Below are 12,224 nucleotides of genomic sequence, written 5' to 3' on the forward strand. Positions count from 1 at the left end.
GATGAAACTTGTAGTCCACTCCTCATCTCTGCTTGAGGCTAGCATCTTGAGGCTACGGTAGCCACTTGTAGTTAAACACGCCCAAATGTCCGACTTAACTGTCTGCAATCAGGTTGGCATGAAGGTAATGAAGGCACCAGGTTTTGAAAAAGAAAAAAAAAAGTGTGCAACAACAAAATATGTTGTCTCTGGTTTTTCTGCAATTTTTTTGTCCTATTTAAAATAAACTATACATTGTGAATCTGTCAGTGGTACAAGTATGAAACTAAATCTGAAAAATATTTTAAAGACTTCAGTCAGCAATCGGTCGATAAGCATAATATAAAGACTGGAAACAAAGGGGGGGACAGCTAGCCTGGTTCTTTCTACAGTCACTGCAGCTGGCTAAGTAAGAGTCGGACCTAAAATCCCCCATGCAGATTTTGGTCAATATTTATTTCATTTTTTTATTGAAATAAATATTTAAGAGTGAGACTTTAAAAAAATATATACTAAAAATAAATTAAATTAAATTAATCACAGACACAACATTAGTAACGGTAGTGCAAGTACTGGCAAATAAAAATAAGCAGAAATAATGAAAAAAGGAAAAGAAAAAAGAAAAGAAAAGGTTGTCACTGATATCCAGGGTATAGAGCCCGACTATAGTCACAGCCTATACGGTACACAAATGCAAAGGCACACGCATCTTAATATATATTTCTTTCAAATTACTTTTTATTCATTGACAATATTGAATAAAACAGTAACTATTCAAAGATTTTTTCCCCAAACATTTACTTGCATCACAACACATCCATCCCATCAAAACACAACCAAGCATGGATACCCACAGCCGACCACAGAACACATTATCTATCATAAACTAAAAAAGAAAGGGAAAAAAAGTTTTAAAAATTAAATAATAATAATAAATAAATACACGTATAGATACCGCTACAGAAAAGACTATTACACCCCTTAGTACTGACAGAAAAAAATAAGAGAAGGAACAATGAATAAAGAAAATAAATGACACGTGAGGGGAAATGTTGGAGAAAGGGTAAGAAAGGAATGGAAAAGGGAAGAGAGAGAAAAGAAGAAGAAACATATTTTCTCCAAGTTCATACAGGTTGTCATATCAGCAGAGGTGGAGTGCCAAGACAAAAAAACAAAAACCTGACAAAAACTGGTGTGAGGTTGCCCCCAGACAGAGCCTTCATGGACGACCTGAAGGTCACCACAACATCAGTCCCTGGCAGCAGGTGGATATTATGAGTGCTTGAGAGGCTCATCACATGGGCAAGGATGAGTTTCAAACCATCAAAGTCGAGATCCCTGGAGATGAAGACAGAAAGACCAGTGGACAAGTTCCGCTGAACCATCTCTGGGACAACAATCCCAACACCGCCAGAACAACCAGTAAAGAGTCTGGGGAAACTCTTTGACTACAGCCTAAGAGACACAGCTGCCATCCTGAAGACTTGCAGAGACCTCGAGACCTGGCTAACCAAGGTTGACAAATCTGGGCTACCTGGCCATTTCAAGGCTTGGGTGTACCAGCATGCCATTCTTCCCAGGGTGTTGTGGCCCCTGTTGCTGTATGACATCTCACTGTCAACTGTGGAGCCCCTGGAGAAGAAGATCAGCAGCTATCTGCAAAGGTGGCTTGGGCCTGGGCTACATCCTGAGTTGACATATCAGCAAAGCCACAAGGAAAGAGAGGCAACATCTCCTTCAGGAAGAGGCAGGTTCAGCAGAATGGTGGGGCCTAGACAAGGTGGGAGAATTTGGTGCAGCGCAGGATCACTTGGTCATATTTCTGGCGGTCAGACTTCCATCACATCAGGTTCTTGGTCCAGGCAGTTTATGACACCTCACCAAGTCCCACTAACCTGCACACATGGGGCAACGTCAAATCACCTTTCTGTCCTCAGTGTGGTAGAGGAGGAACCCTGCAGTGCCTCCTCAGCAGCTTTCCTAAGGCCCTGGCTGACCAGGTGCTTAAGGCAGTTGCGGAAGTGGTCAACACAGCCATAAAGCCCAGCAAATTCCATCCTGAGAAGAGGTCCATCTCCTTCCACAAAGCTGTCGAGAATCCCCCACTGCTTCATTCAAGACCGTGCATGCTCTCCACAGCCCCAGACTGGCAGCTGAGAGTGAATCTTGGCAAACAGCTTAAGTTCCCAATGCACTTAACTCATACCATACCCCGCCCCGACGTGGTCATCTTCTCAGACTCCACCAAAAAAGTCATCATGTGGGAACTTACGGTGCCTTGGGAAGAACATATTGAGGAGGCCCATGAGAGGAAGCTGAGCAAGTAGCAGAAACTTGGCGAGCAATTTGATCTTTGATACATGGATACGATGGACAACTTCAAATGGCAAGACTACATGCTGAGTACACATGGAGAGGAATTTATCTGATAAAGGATTAAATTCCATGTGTCAACAGTGAAAGCAGAATTGAGGTCCTGTTCCCAAGTGGTTCTTATAGCTGCCAATGAGGGACAGTGCATTTTAAGATTATAAAGTTTGGACATGATACCTTTTGACACTGGGTTAACAGAGAGAAATACATTAACAGTATTAGCTGGAGGTTTATGGGGAAAATTGGGTATTAAATAATGTACACAATGCCTGACCTGTAAGAATCTAAAAAAATGAGTGGTGGCAATTTCAAAGTTTTTGGTCAGTTGAGAAAAACTTGCACAGTCATTGTCCAGGAATAGATCATCAAAACATTTACAGCATTTTTGTACCAGATTTGAAATGCACCATTAGCCATTGAAGGAGCAAATAAATGATTAGCTACTATAGGACTTCTAAGTAAAAAAGTCTGCTGTCCACATTTTTTCCTAAATTGAAAATAATGCGTAAAGATTGTTTCACAACTGTTACTGTTCGGAATCGAAGAAGCAAGTGGGAGCGCAGTGCCTAAGAGTGCAGGTAAAGAGACTGGACCACTAGAAGAGACCTCTGTTGTTTCCCAGACTGGACGTGAGGGTTCAAGGTGGAAATATATCCAATACATCAAACAACAAATATTTGCTGCCCAGTAATAATACTGAAAATTAGGCAGAGACATTCCCCCCATCTGTTTAGGTCTCTGAGGAAAGGCTTTCAGTTGCTGGGGATGTTTACCATTCCAGATATAAAATGAAATTAAAGAGTCAAGGGCTTTTAAAAATGATTTGAGAATCATAACAGGGAGGCACTCGAATAGATACAGGAATTTAGGAATCAATCCTGTCATTTTTAACTCAGTTTATTCAGCCAATAAGGGACAATTACAGAGAGGACCATTTAAAAACTCTCTTAAAAAACTTTCACTCTAAACAGCAACCTTACAACAAACCCCTCTGGTCTACTAACAAACATACCAAGAGTTTACTTCCAACCTGTACTAATTCCCACATATGCATTAAACAGTTAGATGGGCTGGCCAACTGTATTAGTCTCTGGCTACTCACAGGCTAAGGCTGTAGCAAATCATAGAAATAAGACTAGTGGAGAAAAACACAAAAGAAAACTCCAACAGCTTATTTGACAAGGGCATCAGTTAGTCCACAAGAACGGTGGAGATAGAGGGGACATTTGTCCACAATTATTTACTCACAAAGATCAGACTGAAAGTCTCAGAGGGCTAGAAAGTCCGCTGACGCGAATCATCATTTAGTGAATGGCGGCAGAAAGTCCAGATTTTCCCTCAGGCTCTGAACAAAGTTAGTGGCATCAGAAACGATAACCACCTCTTTTCGCCAATACGGAGGGAAAAGTAGAGAAGGTCTGAGTCCTCTTTTATAAAGAACAGCCATGGCATCCTTATACTCGGCCCGCTGCTTCAAAACATCTGCGGTGTAGTCCTCGTAGAACCGGAGTTTATGCCCATTATATTCCAGATCACCACGTTTGCGTGCCTCCCTCATCACCAAGTCCTTAATCTGGTATCGATGGAAGCGAATAATGAAGGGACGCGGTCGTTCCCGCGGGCCCGGCTTGGGTATGGGGCTGCGGGGGCTTTATCCAGCTCCTGGGGAGATGAGAGCACCTGATGGCCAAAAACATCTACGAGGAGCTGGGAGAAGAAGGAAGTGGGGCGTGCGCCCTCAACCGAGTCTGGTAGGCCCGCAATTTTGACATCGGTCTGTTTCTTCCCTTTAAATCGGAGAGTTTAGAGCCACTTGTCTTCCCGCAGGAGGAGCATGTAGCTTCAAGGTGCCTATAGGCGCTGGCTGACATCTTCTGCATTAGACTCGAGATCCGATATACGTTGTCCCTGGCCTGAAACTGATGTCTGGATCTTGTCCAACTTGGCATCCAAGTTTTCAAACCTTGAAGTCGGCGGCTAACGCTGCTCGGTGCTGTTCAAGCAAGTCTGAGATAAATGCTGCCGTTAAAGTCCCGCTAGCAGCACCGGCTATGCTAGCACGGCTTGTTTCGCGGATTTAGACATATTTCCCGTCGTAAGGCTGGCACTGTTATAATGGTTTTTTTTTAATCGAAGTGGAAAAAGAAAAGTAGCGTTTAAAATGTAAAATGAAACGGTCTTTGCGGGAGCTAGACACCTGCACGCCGACTCCATTTCTTGCAACCCGGAAGTTTTCTTTACACGCTCCGCCCCATGGATGGATGTATTATGATCCGCCCGCCCATGGATCGTGGTCAGCTACCTACGGCAGCCTCATTTGGACAAACAGGTGCGTCAGTACCTGATCCGTGCCTCCTAAACGCGAATATTTATGTGGAGAGAAATTATGCTTGAAAACCGGTGTCCATGCTAAGACAGCCTGTCTCAGGAATTAGAGAAAAGATGAGTACGAAAAGCAAAATGTGCATAGAATATAACTGATATAATTATTTTATAATTATTACTTTATTAATTATATATATTGACCGTACATCAGCAACTGATTAGCTAATTTTGACATTTTATTGGTGCTTTTGGAGGTTATTGAGGATGCTGAATTAATTTCTGATATCTTCCAAATGCATGTTTTAAACCATAAGTCTGCATATTCTAACTGCAGTTGGGATGATTTTTATTAATTTTTTTATTCAATTTAGACATTTTAGAGAACACAATGAATTGTCTGCATTAGACAGGTAGCTCACTCTGTATTATTTATTTGAAATAACTGAAATCACTTCAGATCAGTTATAAACTGTGCTATATTTATAAACACATAAATATAACATATATTTCAGTCTTCCTCTTCCTCTGTCTCTGTCTGTAGTTCTTTATTTTCAAAACTTTATTTACACCAAAGAGGCATAACAATAATGCAAAATATAGAAACAGTAGTACAATGTTTGAATAAGTCAGGGGTCGGATGTCCATAGTTCTTCCTCCGTCTCCGCAGGAGTAGCTAGTTTGACCACACATTTGTAGATCAGATCCGGCAGGGTATAAAATATGATAAAATACCTGTTTGTCCAAGTTAGGCTGCTGTAGTAGCTGTCCAAGATGGCGGACCGCTTGTGCATGCGAGGAAAGGATTGGGCAGGCGGAACGGATCGGTTACAGAACCTCCCTAACCTTATATAGGGGCTGGCTGTATGTGTGGCAGACTGGCAGCAAGACATATGGCTAATTTGTACATGCACCAGGCAAGCTACTATGGTGACACTTCATTAGGAGCAATCCAGAATTTGGCAAATCCTTGTTACTAAACTAACTGTTGCCCTCTATTTCCAGTCTTTACGTTAAGTTAAGCAGCCGCTAACTCCATATTTGACATACAGACATGATAGTGTTATTGATCTTCCCATCTAACTCTCGGCAAGAAAGCAAATAAGTGTATTTTCTAAAATTTACAACTATCACTTTAATGCTGGTGAAATAAAAGAAAAAGGCAAACAATTGTTACCAAAAAAGTTTTTCGATTGTTTTACTTCTGTACCCTCCCAAAGTATGATCGGTCTTTATGTGATAAAAGTGGACAGGAAATGTGCCTGACCTTCTCAATGAGCTCATAGTCCATCTTGAATGCCCACAGCTGCAGGCGAGCAGACAGCTCTGTGATGGAGGAGAGGGTAAGAAGGAACTGTTCAGCGCTGCCCAGGGGAATATCAGGGTTGACCAGCTGAGCTTCCTGGATCCTCTGCTTCTCCTCCTCTGTGGGGATCATTGTCAGGATTTTCTAGGAGGAAGGCAGACACAAGAGGAGGGGAAGGGGAAAGAAGAGGCTTAGAGGATAATTCATCAAGTCAACCTATCAAAAGTTTGTCAGCGCTTGAGTAACATTTTTACAATATATCAGGGAGTAAATCATAGCAGGAGAGAGGAAACAAACTGATTCTGACATTTCTCGCTTTGTTTGCTTAAGATGTTTCCAATTTTTCCCACAAACCTGTGTGACATCTGAACTTTCAACCTCACTTTTGTTGTCTGGCTGAAAATATCTCCAGAGACAATAGATGGGGAGGAATACTCCTTTTTTCGAGAATGACCTCAAGGTGGATCTCTGAAAACTGCAGGTTGTATAACACCAAAGGGATGCGACATTAATCATTATCTGCTGTGGTATGGTCTTTAAACAAGTTGAAAATATGCATGTGGAGCTAACCTTTAATCATTGCCGTGATTGATCACATAGGAACAGCCAAAAAGCCAGCTGTGCAGCCAGAAAATCACATGATATGTCAACATTATGGGCCATTTCATCAAGAAAAGTTAAATCTCTTGTTTGGGGAAATACACCAGTGTATTTCGGTGTGCTGACTAAATATCATTCAAGAAAACCATGTTTATTTTGGACCCAGTGATCTTGAATGGGTCGTATTTGATAGGCCAGACAGATCTTATAATATATAGTACCAATTTAGATACAAGCTTTGAAGCTCCATTTATAGCATTGACATTCGCATTCTAAATCAACATTTTAATGTGTGCAGTTTCTCTTTTTTTGCATGTCTTTTCGTTATGCTTAAACCAAGTATCTTGCAAATTTGCAGATATGATAGACATCAGGCTACACAAATATTATTAAGATTGTACGTCTTGTAGAATTAGATTGCAGAGGTGGTTGCTTAAGACTGTTTCCAAATCATGTGGTCCAAACATTTCCAATAATTCCATGAGCATTGCTAAGTCCATGAGTCAAAATTCATTGAATAAAGATAGATGCACTAATTTTCACAATTCAAGAGAAGCACGCATTACACTTATTCATTAAAGAAAGTTGATTCAGTAGAAAGTGACACTCATTTAATCCAAACAATCACTTTACTTAAATTGAGGATTTTGTTTGAAAATCTGTTCTTATCCTTTTTAAGGTGATGTCATAAAATATGATGACAGACATTCAAAGCTTCATTTGAAAACCTTTATAAAAGCTCTGAATGTAAAAAAAAAAAAACAACTGCAAAAAGATGGCACCACCTTACTTACCTCAATCCCTTCCTTGTTCAGTGCGTACTCATCAAAGTTGAGGATAGCTGTCTTGATAGTGCGAGGAGGAGGTAAGACAGTCAGGCCAATGTTGATGGCATTGCTGCGTTTTGAATCCAGGACTATGATTTCTTGTCGTTTGCCATCGACAGCCGCTTTCTATGAGAAATACAAAACATCATCATGTTAAATTCTGTCTTGAGTAGTAGGAGCAGCTCGTAATGGTTTAAAGACGTGCTACACAAAGTATGTGTGAAAACACACTCCACCTATCTATCAGCTATTATCATAAAATGAAGACAGAGAGCAGCTTGTATTCAGTTCCCCATTGTTGAGTTGCAATTCGGCATAGACAGGAGATGATAAACTGATGAAGTAATGGCATACAAGATTTTCGGTTCTTACTAATACTGAGAGGGTTTTTGCCCATTTTAAATGCTACACAGGGTGACGACAGTTTGGCCAAATTTATTACTGAAAATGATCCTTTTTAATATGGAACTGGATAGCAGGAGATCCTGAGCTAAGTGAGAGAGATTAAGACTGCAAAATAAACCTCCAAAATTTTAGTATAGTAATACTGCATGGCTCTACTGTAACAGCAGTACAACACAAAGTTACCTTTGTGACAGGCAGCTCCTTGGATTTGGACTCGAACAGCTGCTCCAGCTTGGATGTGTCCAGTTTAACTGGCTCCAGTTTGGACCAGAGGGACTCTTTACAGAATTTATGGCTCTTACACTGCCAGTCCACTGGACGCACTTCGTTCCAGAAGAGACGAATTGTCTTCTTCTTCTTTTGGAAGAGAGGCATCTCCCCTCGACTCAGCTGAGGGGAGGGCGGAGGGATAGGAGCCATGAATGGTGGGGGTGGGGGCATCATTTTGCCAAGGATGGGAGGAGGAGGGGGGCACCCAAACAGTGGCGGTGGTGGTGGCAGGGCAGCATTGCATGGCGGAGGAGGAGGAGGAGGTATGAGGTCACCTGACCCCATCACATTGTCCATATCTAAAATGTCCATGTCGTCCTCATCCCTCAGGTCCGTGAAGTCCATTTCTTTGATGCGCAGCTCCCTGGGTGAGGCCATCAGCTGATCCCAGATATAGTCTGACTCTTTCTTTGGCGGTAAGGCTGATGAGGCAGCAGTTGACGATTTGTCAGTCTGCTGCTGCTGCTGCTCCTTTGAGGCCTCGACCTCAGGAGGAGACGTTAGGCCTTTGACCAAATCTCCAAACTTCTCGGCCACTGCTCGGACGCTGCCCTGGTTATCCAGATGTCCCACTTCCAGTTTTTTCACATTTTCTTCTCTGGCCTGTCTGTGAGCCTCCAGTGTGGAGATTCTGCTGGCCAAGCTGGCCACAGAGGAGTCACTGACCTCTGCCTCCTTCTCACATTTACAGTTTTCTTTCTCAGTTTCTGCTACATTCCCTTCATCTTTGCTCGCTGTCGTCTGAGCATAGAGCATGTCCAGCATGAAGCGCTTGCTGTTGAGTATTTTGTTGCACTGGTCATTCACATCTGCATCTTTGATGCACTTGGTCCACTGCCCTGTTAATAAGGGGAAAAAAATGACACTGAGGGAAAAATACATAGTTGATCATCAAAATAAGTGAATAAAATTAACATCAAGTCATACCTGCTTCAATGTCATTGGTGAGTTTCTCCTCGCGCTCCTCCCTCTCCAGAGTGCTACTCGTGGAGGAGATGCTGGACGCAGAGCAATTGTCCTTTTCATTCACTTCCTCATTCTGTCTCTCCTTCTCACTCAGCAGTACACTGTCCTCTACATCCCTTTCCGTCGGCTGCTCCTTCTCAAACTCCTCCTCTAACTCGACATTCACTTCCACATCTGTCTCTGCCACCTCTGCTACATCTGCTGCCTCCTCTTCTTTTACCTGCTCCACTACCTCTACCTCATCCATGCATTGTGTCTGTACCTCAAGCTTCCCTTGCTCCTGCCTCTCTTCTTTCTCTATGCCTGACTGTTCATCTGACGCCGGCTCCGCCACTACATTCTGGTCAGACTGAGTCTCAGCAACATCCTCCATCTCTGCAGGCGACTCTGTCTCAGTCTGCTGCTTGTCTGGCTTGGATGGAGGCGTGGGGGAAGGTTCTGATGCTGTTAACTCTGGCGTTGGACTTTTAGTTCTGGTCTGTGGGTCAAGGTCTGGCTCTGAGATATGTTCTGTTCCTGGAAGAGAAATCAAAACAGCTTGAAAAAAACGTACTTTAGTTATGTGCCCTAATATTATCTGCTAGTCTTCAGAAACATTCTTTGTTTAGAATTAAAACAGTTTTAAATTGCTTCCTGACATAATCCTTAATTGCACTGAGAGACTCTATATTTTCAGACTGTAGAAATAATTCACAAAGCAATCACCAAATTCTGTTACCATAGCAAATGAACATACAACATGGCTGTAAAAAACAAAGGGAGTGCACTACAACTTCGGAGGAGAAAAAGTTGCTCAATTTGAATATCGGTTTAAAAGAATACTACACCTCTCTAAATGACCATTTGTTTATCAATTACCTACCTTGTGTTTTTCTTACATGCCTCTGTGGTGAACGGAGTGAAAACTTATTGATGCTCACTTTTCTGTTTTAAAGGGTTAGTTTGGATTCACCAACGTCACACAATAATACAAACAAACTATTTGATTGAGACAGTGGTAGACCAGCAGCTCCCATGTTCAGCGAGGTAAAATTACTGTTTTTGCCAATGGAGTCTGGCTTTGAGGAGAGCATAGATAAGTTTGACTTTCAGCTGCACAAGTTGTGTGAGAGTTTGTAAACACATCTTTTGGTGTAATTTTGCTGTTGTTAAAAGTGGTTGCCTATAACTTTAATTGAAGAATTTTCAGAATCAAGAATTTTCTGTTTCTGTTTTTGGATTCTTCTTTCACTGTGGAGGTATGTGAGGAAAACTAAAATCTACTTATGAATTCAACATAACACAGGGTGAGTAATTACATGTAATATAAAATGGTCATTGTGTGGGTGAAGTATTCCTTTAAGTTGTTCCCAAGTAGGTTATAGAAAAGTAAACTGCTGTAACACTAAAAGAAACATGTCCTTTAGACTGCAAACCATAGAAACAATGGCTGTTAAATCAGCCACATTCATACATCAAAATATCTGCATCTATTTTCCTCAACTATCACTGTTTCATATAAACATTTTGATAAGCATATCTAAAGTAAAGTAGATATTCCCAATAACCATAGCAGAATAGCAGCTAAATCAAATTTCTGTACGATAATTGCTCATCAAGTGTTAATGCCAAGCCGAGTTTGTGTAACAGCCAGTATTGTCTCTACCAGCTCTAAAAGCCAACATTACTGTCCATGCTCATTTCACTCGTGCTTATGGCTGATGATGAATAAATGGTTGGCAAACAGCAGTTACCTGACATCTGTTGTGCAGTGACGACCGTGTCTTCCTGTGAGACAATGGATGAGGGTGTGGCACAGCGGGACACAGAGCGGCTGGCAGGGTTGGAACTTAAACACAAAGTGATCTCTGTCCGTCCTCTTGTTGGCGCTCTGGGGCGCTCCCGCTCAAACTCCTCTGCAGCAAGCCTCTCAACGTTCTTGTACCTGCAATGACAAAATGCTTTCACTTGTCTTTAAAGAAATTAGAAGGAACAAGCCAAAAAGATCACGCTCACACAAAGTTGATGGCGTGTTCCAACAGTGAGGTTTTAGTAAATAACTACAATGATGTCATTATTTATGCTGTGAACACACCGGTGAAATATTTGTCTTATTCCTGGGTAATTATGGGAAATGGAGATGTAATCCAATTACTCAGAGAAGCAAATAGTGACAATGACATCCTTCTTTTGTTGTTGCCAAAGTGATGTATATCATTGTTGGCTGGAGTTTACTGATCTCAGTTCACATATTGTTTAAAATTCATTGAGATGCATGTTGCAGTTGACAGGGGTGAAATAAGTGAGGGCACTGAGGTATAAATTATATCAAGCACACAGACACTCAGAGGGAGATAACCGGACCAAATCCATACCAAAACACAATTACACACTTGTCTTGTCAACTTTGGGACATCTTAATGGTGAGCAGGCCTAAAAGAGCTCTGACACCTATAATTCAGACTGAGGCTTTACATCTGCTACCACTTTTAGAATAAGATTTAGAAGCAGTTTGATGTATCTTCAAAGCTGTAGCATAAAAGTGTGATCCATGTGAACCCAGGAACCCAAGTAAAGTCACCTTTCCTCTCTGGCTTGTCTCGCTTCTTCCCTCTTGTCAACAGAATCTCGACTGAAATACAGAAACAGAGACAGAATTTAGGACATGTATTCACAGTGAGTATGAATTAATATTTCAGTTGTCTAACTGTAAATGATATGGTGAGTGCAAAGAAAGCAAACAGGACATCATAAAAAGTTATGGCAAGACACCTATGCAGAACATATGCTTTTGCAGACTCCTCCTGCTAGTAATGATCTTCGTAAAGAAAGACAGCTCAACTTTTATTAGACTCATATGAGATTTGTGAATATCTCTCCAGAATCAAGACACCTGTTTCTAAAAATGCCAACATGTCTTTATTGGCTGCCCACGGTGCAAAGTAAAGAAATAATCTATTCTCTCTGACATTAACTCATGCAGTGTTTTACAGGATTCGTGAGGTGAGACTAACTTAAAGCGATTCCTCTCTTCTCTTTCGATTCTCTGCAGGCGCTCTTCTCTCTCCAGGCGTCTCCTTTCTCTCTCTGCAGCCAGAGACTCCTGATGCTGTCTGTATGATGAAGTCAACAAACCCCCTAGAGCAGGTCTACACCCCAAAGAGAAAATAACAAATGTGATAACAATAACAAAACTG

At 41.6% G+C, this 12,224-nt stretch overlaps 1 protein-coding gene across 6 annotated transcripts in view; it reads right to left on the reverse strand.

Annotated features, from left to right (window-relative positions):
- The window catches only part of fhod3b (formin homology 2 domain containing 3b), a 139,833-nt gene that overhangs the window by 41,497 nt on the left and 86,112 nt on the right, over positions 1-12,224 (reverse strand). For all 6 annotated transcript variants that reach the window (XM_088084150.1, XM_088084152.1, XM_088084151.1 and 3 more), the window contains 7 exons: positions 12,042-12,176; positions 11,609-11,659; positions 10,782-10,972; positions 9,010-9,564; positions 7,996-8,921; positions 7,375-7,533; positions 5,942-6,124 (listed from right to left, as the gene is read on the reverse strand). In XM_088084150.1, the coding sequence (XP_087940276.1) occupies positions 5,942-6,124; positions 7,375-7,533; positions 7,996-8,921; positions 9,010-9,564; positions 10,782-10,972; positions 11,609-11,659; positions 12,042-12,176 (2,200 nt within the window). The remainder of the gene's footprint in view (positions 1-5,941; positions 6,125-7,374; positions 7,534-7,995; positions 8,922-9,009; positions 9,565-10,781; positions 10,973-11,608; positions 11,660-12,041; positions 12,177-12,224) is intronic.

The sequence above is a fragment of the Plectropomus leopardus genome, chromosome 11, assembly GCF_026936395.1.
Source record: "Plectropomus leopardus strain MGB_pleo_1.0 chromosome 11, ASM2693639v1, whole genome shotgun sequence".
NCBI lineage: Eukaryota > Metazoa > Chordata > Actinopteri > Perciformes > Serranidae > Plectropomus > Plectropomus leopardus.